Source organism: Chiloscyllium punctatum, chromosome 2, assembly GCF_047496795.1.
Source record: "Chiloscyllium punctatum isolate Juve2018m chromosome 2, sChiPun1.3, whole genome shotgun sequence".
Classification (NCBI taxonomy): Eukaryota; Metazoa; Chordata; class Chondrichthyes; order Orectolobiformes; family Hemiscylliidae; genus Chiloscyllium; species Chiloscyllium punctatum.
Window position 1 is genome coordinate 61,040,480 of NC_092740.1, and position 25,254 is coordinate 61,065,733.

At 40.1% G+C, this 25,254-nt stretch overlaps 1 protein-coding gene across 2 annotated transcripts in view; it reads right to left on the reverse strand.

The window, feature by feature from the left end:
* Positions 1-25,254, reverse strand: part of skic3 (SKI3 subunit of superkiller complex) — a 125,135-nt gene that overhangs the window by 39,151 nt on the left and 60,730 nt on the right. For both annotated transcript variants that reach the window (XM_072583159.1, XM_072583168.1), the window contains exons 20-28: positions 22,100-22,235; positions 20,907-20,985; positions 20,273-20,334; positions 19,130-19,186; positions 18,843-18,911; positions 17,648-17,722; positions 17,391-17,532; positions 14,696-14,789; positions 5,070-5,147 (exon numbers count right to left, since the gene is read on the reverse strand). In XM_072583159.1, the coding sequence (XP_072439260.1) occupies positions 5,070-5,147; positions 14,696-14,789; positions 17,391-17,532; positions 17,648-17,722; positions 18,843-18,911; positions 19,130-19,186; positions 20,273-20,334; positions 20,907-20,985; positions 22,100-22,235 (792 nt within the window). The remainder of the gene's footprint in view (positions 1-5,069; positions 5,148-14,695; positions 14,790-17,390; positions 17,533-17,647; positions 17,723-18,842; positions 18,912-19,129; positions 19,187-20,272; positions 20,335-20,906; positions 20,986-22,099; positions 22,236-25,254) is intronic.

Consider the following 25,254-nt stretch of genomic DNA (forward strand, 5'->3'; position numbering starts at 1 on the left):
TCAGAGACTTTTTCCCTGGGTACAACAGAGTGTTACAGGGGACATAAATTTAAGGTGAAGGATGGAAGATATAGAGGGGATGTCAGGGATAGGTTCTTTACCCAGAGAGTGGTCGGGGCATGAAATGCGCTGCCTGTGGGGGTGGCAGAGTCAGAATCATTGGTGACCTTTAAGCGGCAATTGGATAGGTACATGGATAGGTGCTTAAGCTAGGACAAATGTTCGGCACAACATCGTGGGCCGAAGGGCCTGTTCTGTGCTGTATTGTTCTATGTTCTGTGTAAGTACAGAGTTGAATTACCACAGCAACCATTATTGTGACCATTGTTTTACTCATTTATTTGCAGTGGTAAACATGGTCTAAGAAAGGCAGAGGCTCAGAACTGCCCATCACTTTACAGAAGCAAACTCAGGACATCCTCACAGAGGCAATGAACTACTGAAAAAGAGCTTCTTTCCCGAGGGTAGCAAAGGACGACCACCATCTATTTCAAGCAGACATGCAAAATGCTCTAAAAGAATCAAAATTTAGAGGGCATAGATTTAAAGTGATTTGCAAAAGTAGTAAATTTGGGGTGAGAAAATACTTTTTCACATAGCAAGTAGTTAGGGTATGGAATGCACTGCGTAAACATGTAGTGAAGGCATTCAAGAGGGCACTGAGCAATTACTTGGATAGAAATAATGCTCAAAAGGTATGGGAAAAAAAGCAGGAGATTGGCTCTAGATAAAGGCCACTCATTTGAGAACCAAGTACAGACACAATGAACTGAATAGTCACCTTCCGCGCCATACCCCTCCTGTGATTATGTGAAATGAAACAACAGAATGTGGCAGTGTAGGAGGAACCTGACGCATTGCTGGTAGAGGTTCAATGACTTTACTCAGTCTGGCTAGATGAGTGCATTGCCCAGACCCTCAGGACTTACTATGGATATTCAACCTCCAGGAGACTTTCCAACTGAACAGCCTGAGCCTGAGGAATGAGTGCACAGGGCACAGCCTGAACCTTCAGAGGGATTTTCAGTCAGGCTGGAAACTTGCCAGCATGGATAACTGCAACTTATATTAATGAGTTAATGGCACTGGTCATAGAGTCCAGCAATAGACTTTTCTCCTTTTGTTCTTGCACGGCACAGTGGTTAGCACTTGCTGCCTCACAGCGCCAGAGACCTGGGTTCAATTCCTGCCTCAGGCAACTGTCTGTGTGGAGTTTGCATATTCTCCCAGTGTCTGTGTAGGTTTCCTCCGGGTGCTCCGGTTTCCTCCCACAGTCCAAAAATGTGCAGGTTAGGTGAGCTGGCCGTACTAAATAGCCTGTAGTGTTTGGTGAGGGGGCAAACATAGGGGAATGGGTCTGGGTGGGTTGCTCTTCAGAGGGTCGGTGTGGACTTGTTGAGCCGAAGGGCCTGTTTCCACACTAAGTAATCTAAAAAAAAGATAGGACACAATGCTTGGAGGCATGTCCAATTTGGAGCAAAATGGAGAAGGTAGCGATGGATATATTAGTGCAGCTGATCATGAGGAAAGTGAGATGTGCATCCCTAGTGGACAGAGTGACTAGGAATAATGCAAAAATGAAAGGGATGCTATTTGCCACATTCATAACTCAGATACTTGAGGAAACCTAAACACTATGGAGGCTTCGATTTCAGAGGTTAGATATCTTTATCTCTTCTTGCTTTCTCCATTGATCACAGAGTTATGGACAAATTCTTAAATCTTTGAAGAGCACGTGCCACCAGCCGAAATCTCACAACAGTCACCCTCACATCTTGCAAGGGTACCCTCTGCAGCGCAGTTACTACGCCACATCCTATCATACTCTTTGAAAGGGTGAAACTGGGTGATGAGGATATCATGGGCAAGCAGGATGCAATAGATCCTAAACTAGGCACTAGGCTTTTCTGTCCTGCGTACCATTCTGTTGCCGTCCTGTGCTCAGGCCTCTGCCTTTCTTTCTTTGTCAGTGGATCCGAAATCTGAGAGGTCAGAAAATTGCAGTACAAATGGGAGGCGATATATATGAGGGGGAGGGGGAGGGGTGGAAAGAGGGGTGCTTGGGCAGTTTTATACCTATCAACAAAAGAATACTCAGCAACTGGGAGTCAGAAAAACTTCAAGTCATTGAACTAACAAGTTGCCTACAAATTACTTAATTTATGGAATGTGTGTCACATATTTAACAAAATCTTTTGTTGCTTGCTTATGATTGTTGTCAATTTAAATAAGGTGATACCCAGGAAATTTAAGGTTTCCTCTGTGTTTATGGGTTTACATTTAATGGTCTGTTGATAGTTATTGTGAATATTGGTTAACTCTAAACCTGCTTCTGCTAAAGTCTAAATTTCCCAAACATTAAGACAAATACAGAAGAAACAATTACTTTCTGACATTAAAAATCAAAACACCAGGTTATAGTCCAACTGGCTTATTTGGAAGCACTAGCTTTCAGAGCGCTGCACCTTCATCAGGTGGTTGAAGAGTATAAGAGTCCACAACCATCTGATGAAGGAGCAGCACTCTGAAAGCTAGTGCTTTCAAATAAACCTGTTGGACTATAACCTGGTGTGGAGAGATTTTTGGCTTTATCCACCCCAGTCTAACACTGGCATCTCCAAATCATTACTTTCTGAAAGCATTATACCTAATTAAGGCATTCGAGTGAATTTTTAAAAAATAGTCCCTGAAAATGAAAGGAATAATCAACCCCCAAAAATCAAAATGTAGCTCTGAAGAAATCTCAAGATGATCCCTAAAAAAAAGAGACCCCTGGTATATTCAAGTATATCTGCAGACATCAAAACACCACTCCATATCTAGTTTGATAAGTTAAAAATGACAACACCAGGTTATAGTCCAACAGGTTTAATTGGAAGCACACTAGCTTTCGGAGCGCCGCTCCTTCATCAGTTTGATAAGAGCATCATACTCATTTCTGAACTCAATTTTAAAAAAATTCAATTTGTTCTTTCATGGAATGTGGATGTCACAGGCAATGCCAGCATCTGTTGCCCATCCCTAATTATCTTGTGGCAGGTTTTGAGTCTAGCACTCTGCTATGGTTTGAAGTCAGATAAGTCTGACAGACTTCCTTCCTTAAGGGTCATTAATGAACCAGATGGTTTTTACCACATTCAATGATAGCTTTGAGATCACTATTATTGTAACTAATTTCTTTTTGGATTATTTATGATTGACAAATTAATTGATTAATTTTGAACTACACCCAGCTACCCAAGTGTGATTTGAATCAATGCTCCCAGATTTACTTATGCAGTGATTATTACAATGACACTATCTTCCTGCAAACCATTAAACATTATGAAAAGTCCAAAAAAAATAAGACCAACTACAAAAGGGTAAAAACAGATAAGTCCCCTGGGCCTGTTGGCATTTATCCTAGGATTCTCTGGGAAGCAAGGGAAGAGATTGCAGAGCCATTGGCCGTGATTTTTAGGTACTCGTTGTCTACAGGAATAGTGCCAGAAGACTGGAGGATAGCAAATGTGATTCCCTTGTTCAAGAAGGGGAGTAGGGATAACCCTAGTAACTATAGGCTGGTGAGCCTCACTTCTGTTGTGGGCAAAGTCTTAGAGAGAATTGTAAGGGATAGGATTTATGAACATCTGGATAGGAATAATATGATCAAGGATAGTCAGCATGGTTTTGTGAAGGGCAGGTCGTGCCTCACAAACCTTTTTGAATTCTTTGAGAAGGTGACTAAGGAGGTGGACGAGGGTAAAGCGGTAGATGTGGTGTATATGGATTTTAGTAAGGCGTTTGATAAGGTTCCCCATGGTAGGCTACTGCAAAAAATACGGAGGTATGGCATTGAGGGTGAGTTGGAGGTTTGGATTAGGAATTGGCTGGCTGGAAGAAGACAGAGGGTAGTAGTTGATGGTAAAGGTTCATCTTGGAGTGCAGTTACTAGTGGTGTTCCGCAAGGATCTGTTTTGGGACTATTGCTGTTTGTCATTTTTATAAATGACCTGGAGGAGGGGCTAGAAGGTTGGGTGAGCAAGTTTGCGGATGATACGAAAGTCGGTGGAGTTGTTGACAGTGAAGAAGGATGTGTCAGGTTACAGTGTGATATAGAGAAGCTGCAGAGCTGGGCAGAAAGGTGGCAAATGGAGTTCAATGTAGCTAAGTGTGAAGTGATTCACTTTGGTAAGAGTAACAAGAAGATGGGGTACTGGGCTAATGGTCGGATACTTGGTAGTGTGGATGAGCAGAGGGATCTTGGTGTCCACGTACACAGATCTCGGAAAGTTGCCACCCAGGTAAATAGTGCGGTGAAGAAGGCATATGGCGTACTGGCTTTTATTGGTAGAGGAATTGAGTTCCGGAGTCCTGAGGTCATGTTGCAGCTGTATAAGACTCTGGTGCGGCCGCATCTGGAGTATTGTGTGCAGTTTTGGTCGCCATACTATAGGATGAGGAGGCACTGGAACGGGTGCAGAAGAGGTTTACCAGGATGTTGCCTGGTATGGTAGGAAGATCCTATGAGGAAACGCTGAGGCACTTGGGGCTGTTTTCATTGGAGAAAAGAAGGTTTAGGGGTGACTTGATAGAGGTGCACAAGATGATTAGGGATTTAGATAGGGTTGACCATGAAAACCTTTTTCCACGTATGGAGTCAGCTAGTACGAGGGGGCATAGCTTTAAATTAAGGGGTGGTAGGTATAGGACAGATGTTAGGGGTAGATTCTTTACTCAGCGAGTCGTGAGCTCATGGAATGCCCTGCCACTAGCAGTGGTGGACTCCCCCTCTTTATGGGCATTTAAACGGGCATTGGATAGGCATATGGAGGATAGTGGGCTAGTGTAGGTTAGGTGGGCTTGGATCGGCGCAACATCGAGGGCCAAAGGGCCTGTACTGCGCTGTATTGTTCTATGTTCTATGTAACTGAGTTTCATACAATATAGGGAACATTGTATGGAGTTGTTTAAAGAAAGCTGACTGGGACACAGATTCTAAATATGTTTTATAGCATTCATTTTCAGAAACAAAATGACAGAAGATAACTGGTAAAACATCTTTTGCTCAGCAGAAATTTACAATTTACCATAAAGCTCGCATCCAATTTCTCTGTGCATACTTAAGCTTTTCTTCATCTTCAGTATTCTGGAGCAGCAAAAATGCTCTGAAAACACAAGAAACATATTTCTTAAAGGAAACCATTCTTTTGTGAATATCAGATCCTCAGTATCATGGCAAATAATGCAGCTCATCGTAAAATACTTATGCACTGATACCATTCACATGGCATGGTGTGTGCCTCTGCTCAAGACATATGAAATGATGATTCATCTGTAACTAATATTATTAGAAGATAAGTCAGATCCCACAATTAAATCAGGGTTGATAGATCATTTTGCTCTTGGTATCAACGATGAGTTCTTTCACAGAACTTGCACCAGAACACGCAACCCCACCCCACCAAAACAGTATTGTGGGTTTTCTACAGCACATGGCTGCAGCAGCTCACCACCATGTTCTCATGGGCAACTATGGACAGGCGATAAATGCTGGCCAAGCACATGATGCACACATCCCACAAGTGAATAAAAAACATGTAATTTTGCAGATTCAGTTTGAATATGAAAACAGAAGTTAATTTGCAAAAGAAATGAAGATAAAATAGAACAATCCATACTTGCGCATAACATAAGTTTTCGAAACATATGGTGAAAAAAAATCCCACTAATCCTAAAAGCATCTCTTTCACAGCACTCATAAGAGAAAGAATTCCCTTTGCTATCACATCTACAACTCTGCTTTCTCTCTACAGATACTGCCACACCTGCTGAGTTTCTCCAGCAATTTGTTTTTGTTTCAAATTTCCAGTATCTTTGATTTATTTTACGATGGTGGCTTAAATGACCCATCTTGAGAATCTGCTATCCTATTCCTGGAGTTTTCATACCACGGAGTTTAGACTTTCCCAGCTACAAATAACCCATTCCAGGTTTTCAAACACTTTTGATATGAAATGTTCAAACTAGCTCCTTATACTGAGATAATCTATTCCTCTACACTCAAAACTATCTTTTATGTTTGGGAGCAACTGATTCTCACAATGAGCTTCAACCAAGAGTTCTGCCTAACTGCCAAATCATAACCCAAAAGTTTTCTTAAAGATATGGATGTTTTCCCTCATCAAAAATGAGAAAAATCTATCTGACCTTCTAAACTGAAAGTCTAATGCAAATCTGTTTTGCTGTTTACCCACCAAAATCTCTATCAATGTAAAAAGAAAACTCCCAGTAGCCTCTGAGTACGCACTGTTAGGCTTTTCTTTTAAGCAAAATCACAATGGACATAGAAATACCTGTAATTTGATCATTAAATCCCTTCAGACCAAAACTCTCACATCACTAGCTTAAATTTAAATTCTTAAATAAATTACATGAAACTAAATATAAATCACAAACCTTACATGACAAATTGAGAGACAGTCACCCAGAGCTTCAGCAACAGTTGATTGTTTGCAGAGAAATAATCATACCAGAACTGAACCTTTGATTCTTTTGCTTTTGGTCATCTGCCCTGTCATTGCATTGAGGTCAACAGAGAGTCTGTGGCATTGTGGTAGTGTCACTGGACCATCAATTCAGAATCCCAGGCCAATATACTGGGGACACTGGCTTGAATCCCACCATGGCAAATGTTGAAATTTGAATTCAATGAAAATCTGGACGGTAACCATGATTAATTGTTACAAAAACCCACCTGGTTCACTTATGTCTTATGAGAAAGAAAATCCGCCATTCTAACCTGGTCTGGGCTACATGTGACTTCAGATCAATAGCAATGCAGTTGACTATTAACTGCTCAGGATGAGCAAATGTTTCACCTAGCCAGTGGTGTCCACATTCCATGAACGATTACAAAATAAAAGCTGTTGGAGAATTGAGCCCAACTGAACAGAAACCACACAAGCCAGATCAGGTGAAATTGACAAGCTGTTTATTAGAAGCTACATCACTGGAAGAGAAATTGACTAGGCTGACACAGAACTGACAGTCTCTCCAGGTAGATCAAGGGTTCTCTTCCCTGAGCAGAGAATCAAGCCAGATTTTGTAGGAATACTGTACAATTATGCTAATTAAAAAATAGGGAAAACACAATGGTCTTGATAATCAATACGATGGTGATAATCGCAAAGTTATCAGAAGAATGTCCTGAATCTAGATACAATGAAGCATCTTGCAATCAGTTCTTAATAGGATCGGAAGATTCCAACTCTCTTTGAGGGTAGGTGAGATTGTCCCTTTCTTGGCAGTAAGGTATTTCCATGGTTTCTCTCCTGTGAACGAGGCATTCTGGTGCCTCTCTGTCTGACCTAACCTTTGTGTGGCTTTCATATCACTGGGATACAAGACTGCCCTTAGGGTTTTGGGACAGCAGTGTTTATAGGGTCCAGGAAACTGATTGTCACTTTGCCTTGGGAAGTGTATTCCATGGTCTGCGAGTGACTATGGTCATGTCTGGTTTCTCTTATCAGCCTGTTTGGTCAATGTTGAGGCATTCTAGGTATTTCTTGTATGGTTTGATCAGGTTTGATTTTCTGGTGTTCTGTGTGGCCATGCTGTGGGTAGGCAGGGTGGCAGATCTTTTCCCACAAAAGCTGAAGCTGCATGAGTTTAGAACATTACCCTGAGGAGTTCTTGCAGTTTGAGATGACTGGTTTTCCTTTCAGCTAGATAAGACTCCAACCACTTACAAGGTAAAAATAAGGACTGCAGATGCTGGAAGCCAGAGTCTAGCTTAGTGTGGTGCTGGAAAAGCACAGGTCAGGTAGCATCTGAGGAGCAGGAAAATTGACGTTTCAGGCAAAAGCCCTTCACCAGGAATAGAGGCAGGATGCCTGCAGAGTGGAGAGATAAATGAGAGGGGGGTAGAGAGGTCAGGTGCCGGCGCATGGCTACGAGTGTGAAGCGAAGGATCTTGAAGGAGAATTGTTGCTGGTGTTTTTTAATCTATAGTCTGTACTGTTTGTCTTGTTCGGTTCCGGACTCTGGAGTCCGTGTGGGATGAGTTGGTTATGGAGGCAGGCACTGAGAAAGCATTTCTCTCTCCACTCTGCAGGCACCCTGCCTCTATTCCTGATGAAGGGCTTTTGCCCGAAACGTCGATTTTCCTGCTCCTTGGATGCTGTCTGACCTGCTGTGCTTTTCCAGCATCACTCTAATCTAGACTCAACTACTTACAAGTTAAACCTAGAGCAGGTAAGATTTGTGACAGTCCACAAGGCTATTTTGTTCCTCTTTTGCGCCCCTCAGTAAGATCTAGCAAGTTTAGCATATTTGTACTTTTAGCTGACGGGTTTGCTGTACAATAAGAAAGCTAAGAAATTCTATCTCAGGTTCTAGGCTGAATGTGGTTTCTCATGACTGCATTGGTGCATGTTTTGCTTTAATTTGATTTGACATCGCTGCTTGCCCATGGTAGGGGTACTAGTCAGGAGTTGGAAACCTAACTTAAAGATTTCCTTAATATGGAAGGAAGAGAATATTTGAAATCCAAAATAAAAATGCTGTGGATACTGAAAAATCTCAAAAATTAGTAGTATTGGAACTACTTGGCAAGCCAGGCAGCATCTTGGAGGAGAAACAATTAATTACAGGTTCACAACTTTTCATCCTAAAATTTTCAATAGGCAGCATTATTCCTGAAGACTTGCTCACTTCTTTAATAAGTGACTCATTGAATTAAATGCTGAATGTAAAAACAAAGGAAATCCTGTTTCCATACATGGTCTGTGGAAGCAGCTGAATTGTTGGGTAGGATCATTGCTTTATATTGTGATTTCTGTGTTAAAAGTTCTCACACAAGGATCTGGATTAACTAAATTCTCCAATTTTTCTATTCCAACAACGCCACATTCATTGTATTTATATATCTTTAAAGCAAAATACAGAGCTCAAGAAGGAGCCTCATCATCACCATCGCACTGCAAGCACAAGTTTTTTTCTTAAACATAAACAGCCTTTTGTTAGAATTTGACCTTTGAGCATAAATCAGAAAATCAGATGATGTTTTCATTACAGCTGGGAATAGAAGGAAAAAATTCAAATGTAATTGCTATTTTTTCAGGCATGGTAATAAACAAATTAAAAATCGAGGATGAACAGAACTAACTTTGAAGTAGGGAATGTAATATCACCTACAAAGGGCAGGGACAAGAGCGGTTTATAAATCCGCGGAACTTTTCTGGATTAACCAACACTCCGCACCAAAGTGATGAGCAGAAAGTTGCATTATCAAACCAAGTTTTTAAGGTTAAAAATCACACAACACCAGGTTATAGTCCAACAGCTTTAATTGGAAGCACACTAGCTTTCAGAGTGCCGCTCCTTCATCAGGTAATAGTCAATAGTAATAGGTATCACCTGATGAAGGAGCAGCGCTCCGAAAGCTAGTGTGCTTCCAATTAAACCTGTTGGTCTATAACCCAGTGTTGTGTGATTTTTAAACTTTGTACACCCCAGTCCAACACTGACATCTCCAAATCCAAGTTTTTAGGAGAATTGTTATCCCTATTATATTTTCCCACAACGTTGTTTGTTGGAGGTTTTGGGGCAAGGAGCGTACACAAAAACGGATGTCGAAACATAATTCAAAAGTTTATCAGGACAGAAAGATCTTTGACAATTTAAGGTTATTTTTAACTATGACACTAATCTCTGTCATAAATAAACACTGAAAAAAATTTGTATCTCTATATGATTTATTTCATACAGGAATCTCTCTCATCACTTCAAGACATTATTCTCAAATAGTGACTTATTCAGTTTTTGTGCCCATTATTTAAATTACCTGTCTTTTGCAAGCATTCTTTTATAAGTCCACTTCATAAAATATTTGTTTAAAATATTTTTCCACGAGTAAAGTAGCTTCTACAGCCGCTGTTACAATTTTAGGTTTTGCTTAGATATATTCTCAAGCTTAGTGGCGTTAACTGCTCTCATGTGTTGACTCCATATCTAGAATTACTGGTGTATGCGTATACTGTTCAAAGACTAATCTGTAGGGGCAATACCAATCTAAGCTCGAGACCCAGAATACCTGTACAGATACCCATCTGTGTGGCGAGGCTTTCTGAACAGGCTATAAAATTAAGTTAAACAGAATTCTCTGACAACAATGCATCCCTACCTGAGCTCAATGCATTCTATACTCTCTTTGAACAGGACGTCAGTAAACCAATGTGAGCTGCCCCAACAGCTTCAGACGCATCTGTACCATGGTCACCACCGCAGATGTTAGGTCAGCCTTCTTGAGTGAACTCATGTAAAACGAGTAGCTCAAATAGAGTATGTTGTGCACTCAGATCACATGTGGACCACCTTGGGGGAGTATTTGCAGACACCTTTAACTGCTCCTTATGATCTGAAGTCCCCACCGACTTCAAGATCACCACCACCCTGGTGCCAAAGAAAAATTATGCAGCATGCCTCAATGACTACTATCTGATAGTCATGATTTAAGAGGTTAATCATGGCTCACCTACCAGCGCAACAGGTCTACAGCAGACACCATCTCCCTGGCCCTACACTTATCCCTGGAATATCTGCATAGCAAAGGTACCTATGTCAGGCTCAGTGTTATAGTCCAACAGGTGTATTTCAAAGTACAACCTTTCAGGGCACTGCTCATTCGTCAGGTAGCTAATAGGGCAGGATCATAAGACACAGAATTTATAGTAAAAGATCAAAGTGTCATACAACTGATGCAATGTACTGAACAAACCAAGATTGCTGTAAAGTCTTTAATCAATTAGAATGGAGATGTAAGTTGCAATTGATTAACATGTAATTCCTAGAACTTCTTTCAAGTCACAGTCCCAAGTTAACTTAAGGTTTTATCAGTCTAAAAGTGACATCTCAGCTCAGATGATGCACTAAAGGTGTGAGGTTAAAGTCTGCCTGTATTCCGACCTGGAGTCAGGCTGATTCTATTTCAAAAATAGGGATTTATAAAGTTTCACATGGACTGACTGCCTACAGATTATATCCTATTTAAGTAAAATAGAATATATCTGCAAATACAAATCTGCAAAAGCAAATTCACCAATACACTTGTGTGTGCACGCATGTGAGAGAAAGAAAGTGTACACGTGTGTGGAGAGAGGGAAAGTGTGTGTGTGCGCGCATGTGAGAATGTGTATGCACACGTGTGTATGTGAGCAAATGTGTATAGGAGAGAGGGTTTGTGTGAGTTTGATCATGTCTAAGTGTGTGTCTATGCGTGCTCATGTGAGAGAATGTATACTGTAGTGGGATTATCTGTAATATACTTGCAGATGCATTCTATTTTGTTCAAAAAGCACACAATCGATAGGCAATCAGTTCATGTGACAATTTATAAATTCCTATTTTGGAAACAGAACCAGTTTGACTTAAGGGTGGGATATAGACAGACCTTATGTCAGATCCTAATTATTGACGACAACTTCAACACCATAATTCCAAACAAACTCTTCTCTAAACTCCGAGACTTGGGTCTCAGCTCCCCTCTGCTCCCATAACTGGATCTTCAACTTTCTGACCCATAAATTAAATCAGTAAGAATATGTGACAACACCTCCTCCACTATAACCCCCAACACTGGTAACCTGCTGTGTACTCAGCCCTCTACTATACTCCTTATACACGCATGAATGTGCGAACAAATTCTGCCCCAACTCCACTTTCAAGTTTGCTGACGACACCACCACTGCAGAGTGGATCACAAAACAATGATGACACAGAATACAGGAAAGAGATACCATGCTGCTAAGCATACCATCTTTATACCATGCTGCTAAGCACTCAATCTCCCCATCATTGTCAGCGAACTGAAGCAGTTGGTTATTGACTTCAGGAAGCAAAGCAGAGGGAATGCTCCTGTCTGCATAAATAGCACTGGGGTGGAGATGGTCGAGAGCAGCAAGTTGCTGGGAGTGATGGTCACCAAGAATCTAACTTGGTCCACCCATGTCCACAAGATGGTCAACAAAACACAACAATCCCTCTAGTCCCTCAGGAGACTAAGGAAGTTGGACATGCCCACAAAGACTATTACCAATTTTTATAGATGTAGCATAGAAAGTATTGTATCTGGATGCATCACAGATTGATATGGCAACTGCTCTTCCCAAGACTGCAAGAAACTACCGTGAGTCATGAACACAGCCCAGTCCATCACATTAACCTGCCTTTTATCCATTTATTCCATCGACACTTCCTGCTATCTCAGGAAAGCAACCAACATTATCAAAGTCCTCTCTCCCTCCAGTTATACTCTCTTCCACCCCCTTGTTGGGCAGAAGATGTAAAAGTTTGAATACATATACCAACAGATTCAGAAATAGCTCCTATCCCGCTGTTTTAACAGACCTCTCAAGCGTTAATTTTGACCTTTCTGTAACTTCTGTACGGCCATAACACTACTCGGCACTTTGTTCTGCTACTATGTACTTTGTATGGTATGATCTGCCTGTATAACATGCAAAACACCATTTATCACTGTATCCCAGTACATGTGACAACAATAAATCAAACTCATACAACAACACATACCAGGGCTGTAAGGAAGGCAACAAAACAAATCACTGGAGATGTTCAGCAATCTGGCAGCATCGTTGAGGAAAGAAATAAAGTTACATTTAATGTCCAATATGAAATCCTTTTGGGAACTCAGCTCCAAAGAAGGGGCATATCAGACTTGAAACCTTAACTTTCTTTCTCTCTCTGCTGACGCTGCCAGACCTGCTCAACTTCTCAAACACATTTTGTTTTAATTTCAGATCCCCAGCATCCACTATACTTTGTTTTTATATTACTGTGATATGCTACTCCCTTGTGGCCTCATCCATGTGCCTTCCTGCTCCTTTTGAAGGTAGAACAGTAAAATCCTGAGGCCTGTTTTGGGACTTTAAACATTTATGATATTTATGAAGAACTGAGATTGTGGGTTAGAGTGTCACATATTTGCCAATGACACCAAAATAAGCAGTATAGTAAGTAGTATTTCTATAGCGTTATGACTTCAGATTGCTTACCAAGCAATATATCTGAAGTCATAACACTACAGAAATATTGATATACTACCTGAATCCACAAATTTAGGCATGAGCAATAGAATCTATTTATACTGATTGAGATACAAATGTTAAGTGACAGACTAAAAGTTAGAGCTAAAACTTTCAGACAGTTAATGTTAGGTTAACTGGTAATATTAACTCAATATTAATAGATCACTGTTAACCAAATATATTAAAGAATATGGAGAAAAGCCAGGCATGTGAAGTTTAGTTCCAAAATTAGCCATGATCTCACTGAATAGTGGAGTAGGCTTGAGCAATTCATATCAGGTTAACAGGTTACATCATTTTGTTGTAGAAAAGGCAATATTTCCAATTATCTACATCAGTGGGTTCTCTTAATTGACATCAACAAAATAACTAACTTCCTCAAAGGTTAGATCTCCTGAAATACAGGGAGAACTTGCCATTTAAATACAGAACTGGCTCAAAGGTAGAAGACAGAGAGTGGAGATGGAGGGTTGTTTTTCAGACTGGAGGCCTGTGATCAGTGGAGTGCTACAAGGATCAGTGCTGGGTCTACTACTTTTCATCATTTGTAAAAATGATTTGGATGCGAGCATAAGAGGTATGGTTAGTAACTTTGCTGATGACACCAAAATTGGAGGTGTGGTGGACAGCGAAGACGGTTACCTCAGATTACAACAGGATCTTGACCAGATGGGCCAATGGGCTGAGAGGTAGCAGATGGAGTTTAATTTAGATAAATGTGAGGTGCTGCATTTTGGGAAAGCAAATCTTAGCAGGACTTACACACTTAATGGTAAGGTCCTAGGGAGTGTTGCTGAACAAAGAGACCTTGGAGTGCAGGTTCATAGCTCCTTGAAAGTGGCGTGACAGATAGATCAGATAGTGAAGGCAGCGTTTGGTATGCTTTCCCTTATTGGTCAGAGTATTAAGTACAGGAGTTGGGAGGTCATGTTGTGGCTGTACAGGACATTGGTTAGGCCACTGTTGGAATGTTGCGTGCAAGTCTGGTCTCCTTCCTATCGGAAAGATGTTGTGAAACTTGAAAGGGTTCAGAAAAGATTTACAAGGATGTTGCCAGGGTTGGAGGATTTGAGCTATAGGGAGAGACTGAACAGGCTGGGGCTGTTTTTGCTGCAGCGTCGGAGGCTGAGGGGTGACCTTATAGGAAGTTTATAAAATCACGAGGGGCATGGATAAGATAAATAGACAAAAATATTTTTCCCTGGGGTGGTGAAGTCCAGAACTGGAGGGCATAGGTTTAGAGTGAGAGGGGAAAATATGTATATTAAAAAAAAAGAGTTCTAAACAGGTTTACCTAAACAGATAACTTGCAGTTAGTTACAGTTCACAACCTCAGTCTAGAGTGCGGCTGTTTAGAATCCTCATGGTTGCTAGTCATATGGTATCATCCTGATCCTTGGCTCATACAATATACTCAGCTCTTATGGAATAACACAGTAATGGGCATACTATTTTGACTGAACCCTGAGATAAGCCTGTGAATTTTTCATTCTTTTGAAACTGCTGCTTCATAGACAACATAAATTCATGGAGATTTATACGTGTTTGTTTCAGGAAATCTTTCTTCCAAACACGAGCAGATGTACTTTGTATTTCAACACAATCCTTACCTGTGATATGCCACTTCTGCTTGTTCTTTGAGGTTTAGATACTCATTTAAATAACCCAGCATTGTGAAAGCTGTTGCATCACTCTGAATTCTCTCTGTTAAAAAAAATCAAAACAGCATTCTATTAATCTGGTTCAAAGAAAACAAGCTACACACAAGAATCCAATATAGTATCTCACCCAGAATATTTGATCATTGCAACTAGGCCCTTTCCATCCACAATCTTTTGCAAAAGAATGAATTAACAGTGTTTGCACTGAAAACTGGCTCATCTTGCAGTTTATTGAGGTCTGGTTATAATTTCCACTACTTGTTCCATGGTGGCAGTGGGACGACTTTCATTATGAGATTACATCTTGTTCCTCCCCAGCTCGCTAGCACATTGTACTCTAAGCATCTCACCTTGTTCTGTAACTCTCAAATTTTATTTGAGATCCTCATTTGCCAGCATTTTTACATCCCACTCCTGAGACATTCATCCTCAACTACATGGTTGACAACTGCTTCTTACTGTTATAATCTCCCTCTCAAATCACTTTGTTAAGTCTCCTCTGAATTCACAGCCATTTTATAACCTCTCCAGTCATACAAATACAGTTTTGAAATTTAACAGCCAAACCTCCAGCCATGCCAATTCGTGACTTTTCTATTCCAATGATGTTAATCAAAAGAATGCCACCTCAAACTACTTCCTTTTATCACCCATTACCCGAGTGCTAGTAGCATTTCAAAATCACATCTCCTTCAGAGTTTGCTCTTCAGAAGAAATAAATGCTCCAAGTCTTCTTCAATTGCAATTTTAAGGCCTTTCATTTGTCAAGCCAATTGTGCAGCTACCAATTTCAATAATTTACTCACTGTGATCCCCTTATCCTCAGTAAAATCCAAGGAAAGCTTCTTGACTGCATCTAGTGCAAACCTGTTTTTTCCAAACACCCCCAAGCTTTGGCTGGACAGCATTAAGGACTATCTGGCTTCACCATCTTCTGTTAAATTCAGAATGTCATGATAATTCATGACAGCAGAGATAATCCCTGGTTTCTACTCTCTACTGTCAACTGTTCTTCTACCATCACATTCTGAAATAAATGCAAGACGCTGATGTATCTCTGTATCACTAAGATAAAACTATCTGTCAAACCTAAACTCTTCCATAGCCTTACATTTCCATGTTACTTCAGTCTCTTTTCTCTTGTGTTCTCTCCCTACTTGCCAGGACACAATTTCTACCAAATTGATGGCACCGTTGCTCAGTGATTAGCACTGCTGCCTTATAGCACCAGGGACCTGGGTTTGATTCCACCCTTGGGTGACTGTCTGTGTGGAGTTTGCACATTCTTCCCATGTCTGTGTCCTCTGGTTTCTTCCTACAGTACAAAGATTCGCAGGTGAGGAGAATTGGCCATGGTGAATTGCCCAGAGTGTCCAGGGATGGGATGTGGTGGATTAGCCATGAGAAATGCAGGATTACAGAGATAGGGTGGGGGTGAGTAGAGGTGGGATGCTCTTCAAAAGGTCAGATGGGCCGAATGGCCTGCTTCCATACTATAAAGATTCTTTTCTATGGTTCTAACTGAACACCTCTCCTTCTAGCCAATCAAATTTCCTCCATGTTCTTAAAACTTTAGCTTACCTAAAATTTATAGCCACTGTATTTTGCAGCAACCAACTCATCAATCCTATCTTCATTAACCTCTACTGGCTCCCAGTCTTCATCCTACAATCAAAACTCTAATTCTGGTGCTCGAATCCTTCATGATCTCAGCATTCTCATTTCCTCCAGCTTTACCACTCACTTCCTCTGTTTTAGTCTCTAATGCATCCTCCATCCCTTCACCTCAGTGTTGACTGTTATGTATTCAAATAACTAAGCCGAATACTCTGAAACACCTCTCTCAAGCCTCTCAACCCTCACTTCCTTTGGCATTCCATCAAAACCAACCTGATTAAACAAATGTCTAGTCAATTTCAGTTATCTTCTCATTTGTCTTGATACCCATTATCACCTCATTACATCTCAGACACATCTTGGGAAATTTACTACATTGAAAGTTGTATTTAAATAGGTTATTTGGAAGTTGCCATGTTGCAGTGAGGGCACTGGACTAGTAATCCACAAATCCAAGCTAATGTTCTGAGGACATAGTTTAAAACCCCACCATGGCAGATAGTGAATTTGATTTCAATAAAAGATGTGAAATAAAAGGAATAATCTAATGACCATCATGCAACCAGTGCTAATAGGTTTTTAATACAATTTGGTTCACTAATAGAAAAGAAAATCTGCTGTCCTTATCTGATCTAGCCTATATAAGACTCCAAACACACAGCAATGTGGTGGATTCTGAACAGCCCTCCAGACAATTAGAGATGGGCAATAAATGCTGGCATAGCCAGTAATGCCCACATTCCATGAAAATTCCAAGAAAATTAAGGAAAATTGACCAATGTACCACTAGTTCTCTAATTTCACAATATTCTTATAATATTTTGTTATTAAGATGTGTGACACTTTTACAAGAGACCTCATTATTATTAGATATTGCCAAGCCAATGTAAAATTCTTCAGAAGTTTGGACTGCATTCTTGGAATAATGGATACATTCATAGTTAGGCTATAATATTACCTCCTCTTTAAATAAACTGAATGAAACATTAATTATATTAAATGCTCCAGTTCAAACACTTAACCATACCTGTATATTTGCTCATGACAACTTGCGCAGCAGATATTGCATTCATTTGTACAATGTTGTACTTGTACAATTCAGAATTTCTGTTTGATTTATCCTGTAGTGTTGAACACACCCAGTGTGCATAACCTTTAGCTCCCTCAGTCTGTAACAATAGTGTTTTCTAAATTAGTTGGAAAAATTAGAATAAACTCATCTTGATTGAAAATTGAACAGGTTAGACATACTTACATATAACCAAAATAATGAACAATACTTACATTAACACCAAGCTCTGTGGTATGTCTAAACAAATCCATGGTCTCATAGCTGCCAACAGCTTCAGCAATTAGTGCCTACAAGTTCAAATAATTGGAAACTTAGTCTACCAAAGCAGAAATACACAAGTAACAAATTAAAATTTCTTCCCAATATAGAAAAAAATTAAAGATGACAAAAATATGACATTTCTATAAACAAGATGTTGTGAAAATTGAAAGGGTTCAGAAAAGATTTACAAGGATGTTGCCAGGGTTGGAGGATTTGAGCTATAGGGAGAGGCTGAACAGGCTGGGGCTGTTTTCCCTGGAGCGTCAGAGGCTGAGGGGTGACCTGATAGAGCTTTACAAAATTATGAGGGGCATGGATAGGGTAAATAGGCAAAGTATTTTTCCTGGGGTCGGGGAGTCCAGAACTAGAGGGAATAGGGTTAGGGTGAGAGGGGAAAGATATAAAAGAGACCTACTGAGCAACTTTTTCACACGGAGGGTGGTACAGGTATGGAATGAGCTGCCAGAGGAAGTGGTGGAGGCTTGTACAATTGCAACATTTAAGAGGCATTTGGATGGGTATATGAATAGGAAGGGTTTGAGGGATAAGGACCGGGTGCTGGCAGATGGGACTAGATTGGGATTGGATATCTGGTCGGCATGGATGAGTTGGGCCGGAAAGGTCTGTTTCCATGCTGTATATGACTTTATACATTAGTATTATAAAACAGTAATTAAACATCTAAACAGTGTAAGTGCAAAAGACAAAAGTATGTAATTTATGAAAGTACAGTTAAACAACTTTATTAATCCTTCAGGTTATCGATAACCAAGGAGGAGAGAAATCTGTGATAGTGGCCCATATGTGAAATAGCAAAGCAACAGATAGGTCTTGAAAGATAGATAAAGTATATTTTCTAACCTTGAGAGAAACGTACTTCTGTATTTGACAGATCATTTTCATCAATTTGAGCATCACAACACTTAATTATTTAATTTCATATAGCATACAAACATGATTATTTCTGATGCTACAAAAGTTATCAAAAAATGTGGAAAAATTACTGCATAAGTTGTGTCTCAAATAAATGGTAAAGTTATGTATCTAGATCCTTAAACTATCCAAATGTATCAAACTGATACAACAATTGGAAGATATTTTCACCTTGCTTCAAATAATATTAAACTGTAGAAACAGATGATCTACCTGTCCAATCCAGCATATAACATACGAGGGTTCCAAAGACTGGGCTACCTTAAAGGCTTCATGAGCAAGCTACATTAGAAACATATGAAAATCATAAGTAGTGATAATAATATTAAAGTAAGGATTACATTTTCAAAAATATTAATGGTTTAAATAGAATTGGATGAGATTTTATCAGCGGTATTATGAATGAACATTGAATAGCTACATAATACTAAGTAACTCCAGTTACTGTGACAATTGATTAATGTTACTTTAGCGTAATTACTAGTATTCTCAAAATTTACCTCAATATTTTCATTCTTCAAATAAGTTGCCCCCAGGTTGGTCCAGGCCACTACATTCTAGTAGAAAAGATTATAATATTTGAAAAATCAAGTTTTAATTTTTGCTGGTCCAGCTTTTGAAACATATGCTATTAGAGTTTGTTCTGAATTCAATATTATTTAAATTATCTTAATATTAACTGTAACTGTACAATGTATTCTGTTTCTCTGTGCAGCTGTGGTTGCATAATGGGAAATATACAAATGGATGGGAAAGAGCCCAAAAGTGATTTACTAGAATTGTTCCAAGTATGAGAAACTTCAGAACTGGATAAATTGAAGTAGTTCAAACTGTTCTCCCCAGAGAGAAGGTGACTAAAACAACCTCCGACTGAAGTTTTTAGATTAGATTAGATTAGATTAGATTCCCTTCAGTGTGGGGACAGGCCATTTGGCCCAACAAGTCCACACCGACCCTCCGAAGAGTAACCCACCAAAGGCCCATTTCCCCTCTGACTAATGCACCTAGCACTATGGGCAATTTAGCATGGCCAATTCACCTGACTTGCACATCTTTGACTGTGGGAGGAAACCAGAGTACCGGGAGGATACCCACGTAGACACGGGGAGAATGTGCAAACTCCACACAGACAGTTGCCCGAGGCTAGAATCGAACCTGGAACCCTTGTGCTGTGAGGCAGTAGTGCTAACCACTGAGCCACCGTGCCACCCTTTCAGAATCATGAATTAGCTAGAGTAGATAGGGTGAAACCTGTTCTGCTTGTAAAAGAAAGACGACTGAGAGGTCATAGATTTTAAAAAAAGTGTTGTGCAAATGAGAATAGGTTGTGGTAAGGAAAAAAAACTTGTTCACTCAGTGATTGTTAGTATGTGGAATGCACTATCAGATTCAACTGAGACATTGAAGAGGGAATTAGATGGTTATTTAGATACTAATGATGGGCAGAAATGAGGAAAAACAGGAGATTAGCACTAGTAATACAGCCAATGCATGCACAGTGGGCCAAATGACCTCCCTTTGCATGCTAATAAGCGTGATTCTGCTCTCAAAATTATTTCAAATAAACCATCACCTAATTAATAATAATTTGAGTAAAATGCACTCACTGGAAGTGTAAAAAATGAAGTTTCAAGTTTACTTACATTTTGTTCAACCTGAACAGATTTGATGAATGCATGTTGGGCTAGGGCATAATTTGCAATACCTGCATCAGAACAATGAGGAAAGTAATCAAAATACACTTAATTAAAGTTATCCAATTAATTTGCTGCTTATCTTATTTTGTACTGATGAGACAATGCATCAAAAACATTTTTTAAAAATAAAAATTTAGTACACCAAAGTTTTAGAATCATCACAGAATCAGAATCCCTACAGTGTGGAAGCAGGCCATACCTATCCTCAGAACAGCATCCCACCCATTCCTGCCACCCTACCCTATCCCCAGAAATTTGCATATCTCGAGTCCAATCCACCTACCCAAACCTCCTTGAACATCATGGACAAATTAGCATGGCTACTCCGCCTAACCTGCACATCTTCGGACTGTGGGAGGAAACCGGAGCACCTGGAGGAAACCCATGGACAACAGAGAGAAAATGTGCAAACTCCACAAAGGCAGTTGCCCACAGGTAGAGTTGGACCCAGGTCACTAATGCCGTGAGGCAGCAGTGCTAACCATTGAGCTGTCCCAGAGAAAATTAATAACTTCCAGATAGATTTTCAGTAAGTCAGTTTTTACTGCTATACTAAACTTGAAATTCAATAAAGCAATACCTTTATAACATGCAACAACTCCAAGTGCATTCCAGTGTAGATGATTTTTGCTGTCTAACATCACAGATTTTTTGAGGCACTGTTGAATAGACATGCAATGAAAATTACATGAAAAATACAGTATCCAAAAAAATTATAAACATGTAATTTTGAGGCAGTTAACCAATTTTCATCTAATTGTAAAACAAAGAATTGCTGGAAATCTGAAACAAGAAAAGAAATTGCTGGAGAAACTCAGCAGGCTTGGCCACTTCTGTGGAGACAAAGCAGAATTAATGTAGTGTCCAGTGACCCTTCTTCAGAACTGTAGTTGGACTGAACAGATCAATTGAACACATTGAAGAGGGAGAAAAAAAAAAAGAGGATTGCATGTGCTAATAGAGCTCAACAAATTGACTTATTATTAACATAGGTAAATTAAAAGTCAGATAGAATCCCTGAGTCAGAATTGATCTTCTTCTAATCAGTTGCTAGGTGATCCATTATGTTCAAATAAAATAAGAAATGTGCATCAATACTAGCCTGGAATTTCTACTGGGGTTGCAACCAGCAAATTCTTCTTTCCAATCGGGCATAGCAAGTTTTGTGGCTGGGACCTGGCTTTGGCAAAGGTACTGTTGAATTAATGTTAAGCAGCTGCTTGGGTGGAAAGCATGCAAGAAGTCCAAGCCATTATATCCAAGCTAATATTAGACACTTTAAGCAGTATTTGTAAAACAGGCAGAAAGATTAAATGAAGGCATTTAATTACACAAGAAAGAATGCTAACTTTCAATTCAGAAATAAAACTGAAGTTGTGCAGTATATGTTTGAATTGAAGGTTATACTAACAGGCTAGAGGACACACGCCATTAAAACATAAGCAACTCGTAATGGAAAACATCTGCTCTCAGGAGCATTTGCTCTCAGTTCAGTTTTGGTTAGGTTTAACACTGACAAGGCAATAAATTGAAACAAACCTTTCTATTGTGTACATGGATGCAATCAATGATCAATCACATTTCTCAAATTGAAAAATTAAAGACAGAGTGAGTGTTGGGAGTATAGTGGTAATCACAGTATGCAATTCAACTTGATGTAAAAAAAAAGTCAAAAATTAAAACAAAATACACCAAAATTTTCAAAACTTTAAAAACCTAGACACTCTAAAGGTAAATGTGTTTCTCTCCTTTTTATAATAAAAACCAATTTACCAGTAGTGCTTTTTCCAATAACTCAGACACTATATTCCCTTCTGCAGTAGCCTGAGCCTGTCGGTAGTAGTTCACACCAAGGTCACACCACAGATTGGCAGATGTCGACATCAATGTAAGGGCCCGTCCGTAGCATCTAGGAGAAAATAAGTTGCAGTTATAAGAGAAACTGCACTTTTCACACCACAAATAATATAGAATCATGCTGAGATTGAACATCTCTTTGAACAGTGTGCTGCCAGTTGGGTAAGGGAAATCCTAATCTCTTTCTAGAAATGAATTTTGCTTGCATTTAATGTCTAAGTGCGATTTACAGAATTGATGAAAATTTTCTTAATTTTGTTTGAACTCTAAATTTCACTCAGGCTTAAGCAGGGATATAAAAGCTCTCTGTTTATAGTTAGTTAGTTAAGGAAACCAGCTTGAACTGTGGTTGTGGTTGCTGGAGGTCAGTCATTCCATTTCTAGGACACTTCTCCAAGAGTTCCTCAGCGTCCAAGATTTGACCATCTTCAGATGCTTCAATGTCCTTCCCTCCATCAGAAAATCAGAAGTAGAGACATTCACTGATGATTGTATAATGTTCAGCACCACGTGTGAATCCATACAGATGACACAAACCACTTTTATATCTTTCCCCTCTCACCCTAAACCTATGCCGTCTAGTTCTGGACTCCCCAACCCCAGGGAAAAGACTTTGCCGATTTATCCTATCCATACCTCATAATTTTGTAAACCTCTATAAGGTCACCCCTCAGCCTCCAACACTCCAGGGAAAACAGCCCCACCCTGTTCAGCCTCTCCCTGTAGCTCAAATCCTCCAACCCTGGCAACATCCTTGTAAATCTTTTCTGAACCCTTTCAAGTTTCACAACATCTTTCCGATAGGAAGGAGACCCGAATTGCATGCAATATTCCAACAGTGGCCTAACCAATGTCCTGTACAGCTGCAACATGACCTCCCAACTCCTGTACTCAATACTCTGACCAATAAAGGAAAGCATACCAAACGCTGCCTTCACTATCCTATCTACCTGTGACTCTACTTTCAAGGAGCCATGAACCTGCACTCCAAGGTTCCTTTGTTCAGCAACACTCCCTAGGATCTTACCATTATAATAAGTCCTGCTAAGATTTGCTTTCCCAAAATGCAGCACCTCGCATTTATCTGAAATAAACTCCATCTGCCACTTCTCAGCCCATTGGCTCATCTGGTCAAGATCTTGTTGTAATCTGGAGGTAACCCTCTTCGCTGTCCACTGCACCTCAAATTTCTGTGTCATCTGCAAACTTACTAACTGTACCTCTTATGCTTGCATCCAAATCATTTATGTAAATGACAAAACGTAGAGGACCCAGCCTTGCGGCACTCCACTGGTCACAAGCCTCCAGTCTGGAAAAACAACCCTCCACCACCACCCTCTGTCTTCTACCTTTGAGCCAATTCTGTATCCAAATGGCTAGTTCTCACTGCAGTCTGAGATCTAACCTTGCTAATCAGTCTCCCATGGGGAACCTTGTCCAATGCCTTACTGAAGTCTATATAGATCACATCTACCACTCTGCCCTCATCAATCCTCTGTCACTTCTTCAAAAAACTCAATCAAGTTTGTGAGACAATTTCCCACACACAAAGCCATGTTGACCATCCCTAATCAGTCCTTGCCTTTCCAAATACATGTACGTCCTGTCCCTCAGGATTCCCTCCAACAACTTGCCCACCACCAAGGTCAGGCTCACCGGTCTATAGTTCTCTGGCTTGTCCTTACCGCCCTTCTTAAACAGTGGCACCACGTTAGCCAACCTCCAGTTTTCCGGCACCTCACCTGTGACCATCGATGATACAAATATCTCAGCAAGAGGTAAAAACAATGACTGCAGTTACTGGAAACCAGATTCTGGATTAGTGGTGCTGGAAGAGCACAGCAGTTCAGGCAGCATCCAAGGAGCAGCAAGAGGCCCAGTAATCACTTCTCTAGCTTCCCAGAGAGTTCTAGGGTACACCTGATCAGGCCCTGGGGTACATCCACCTTTACCCATTTCAAGACATCCAGCACTTCCTCCTGTGGAATATGGACATTTTGCAAGATGTCACCATCTATTTCCCTGCAGTCTATATCTTCCATATCCTTTTCCACAGTAAATACTGATGCAAAATACTTATTTAGTATCTTCCCCATTTTCTGCGGCTCCACACAAAGGCCGCCTTTCTTATCTTTGAGGGGCCCTATTCTCTCCCTAGTTACCCTTTCGTCCTTAATGTATTTGTAAAAACCCTTTGGATTCCCCTTAATTCTATTTGCCAAAGCTATCTCATGTCCCCTTTTTGCCCTCATGATTTCCCTCTTAAGTATAGTCCTACTGCCTTTATACTCTAAGGATTCACTTGATCTATCCTGTCTATACCTTACAAATGCTTCCATCTTTTTCTTAACCAAACCCCCAATTTCTTTAGTCATCCAGCATTCTCTATACCGATCAGCCTTCCCTTTCACCCTGACAGGAATATACTTTCTCTGGATTCTCATTATCTCATTTCCGAAGGCTTCCCATTTTCCAACCATCCCTATACCCGCTAACATCTGCCCCCAATCAGCTTTCGAAAGTTCTTGCCTGATACCATCAAAATTGGCCTTTCTCCAATTTAGAACTTCAACTTTTAGATTTGGTTTATCCTTTTCCATCATTATTTTTAATCTAATAGAATTATGGTTCTTGGCCCCAAAGTGCTCCCCCACTGACACCTCAGTCACCTGCCCTGCCTTATTTCCCAAGAGTAGGTCAAGTTTTGCACCTTCTCTAGTAGGTACATCCACATTACTGAATCAGAAAATTGTCTTGTACACACTTAAATTCCTCTCCATCTAAACCCTTAGCACTATGGCAGTCCCAGTTTATGTTTGGAAAGTTAATATCACCTACCATAACCACCCTATTATTCTTACAGATAGCTGAGATCACCTTACAAGTTTGTTTCTCAATTTCCCTCTGACTATTGGGGGGTCTATAATACAATCCCAATAAGGTGATCATTCCTTACTTATTTCTCAGTTCCACCCAAATAACTTCTCTGGTTGTATTTCCGAGAATATCCTCCCTCAGCACAGCTGTAAAGCTATCTTTTATCAAAAACTCTACTCCCCCTCCTCTCTTGC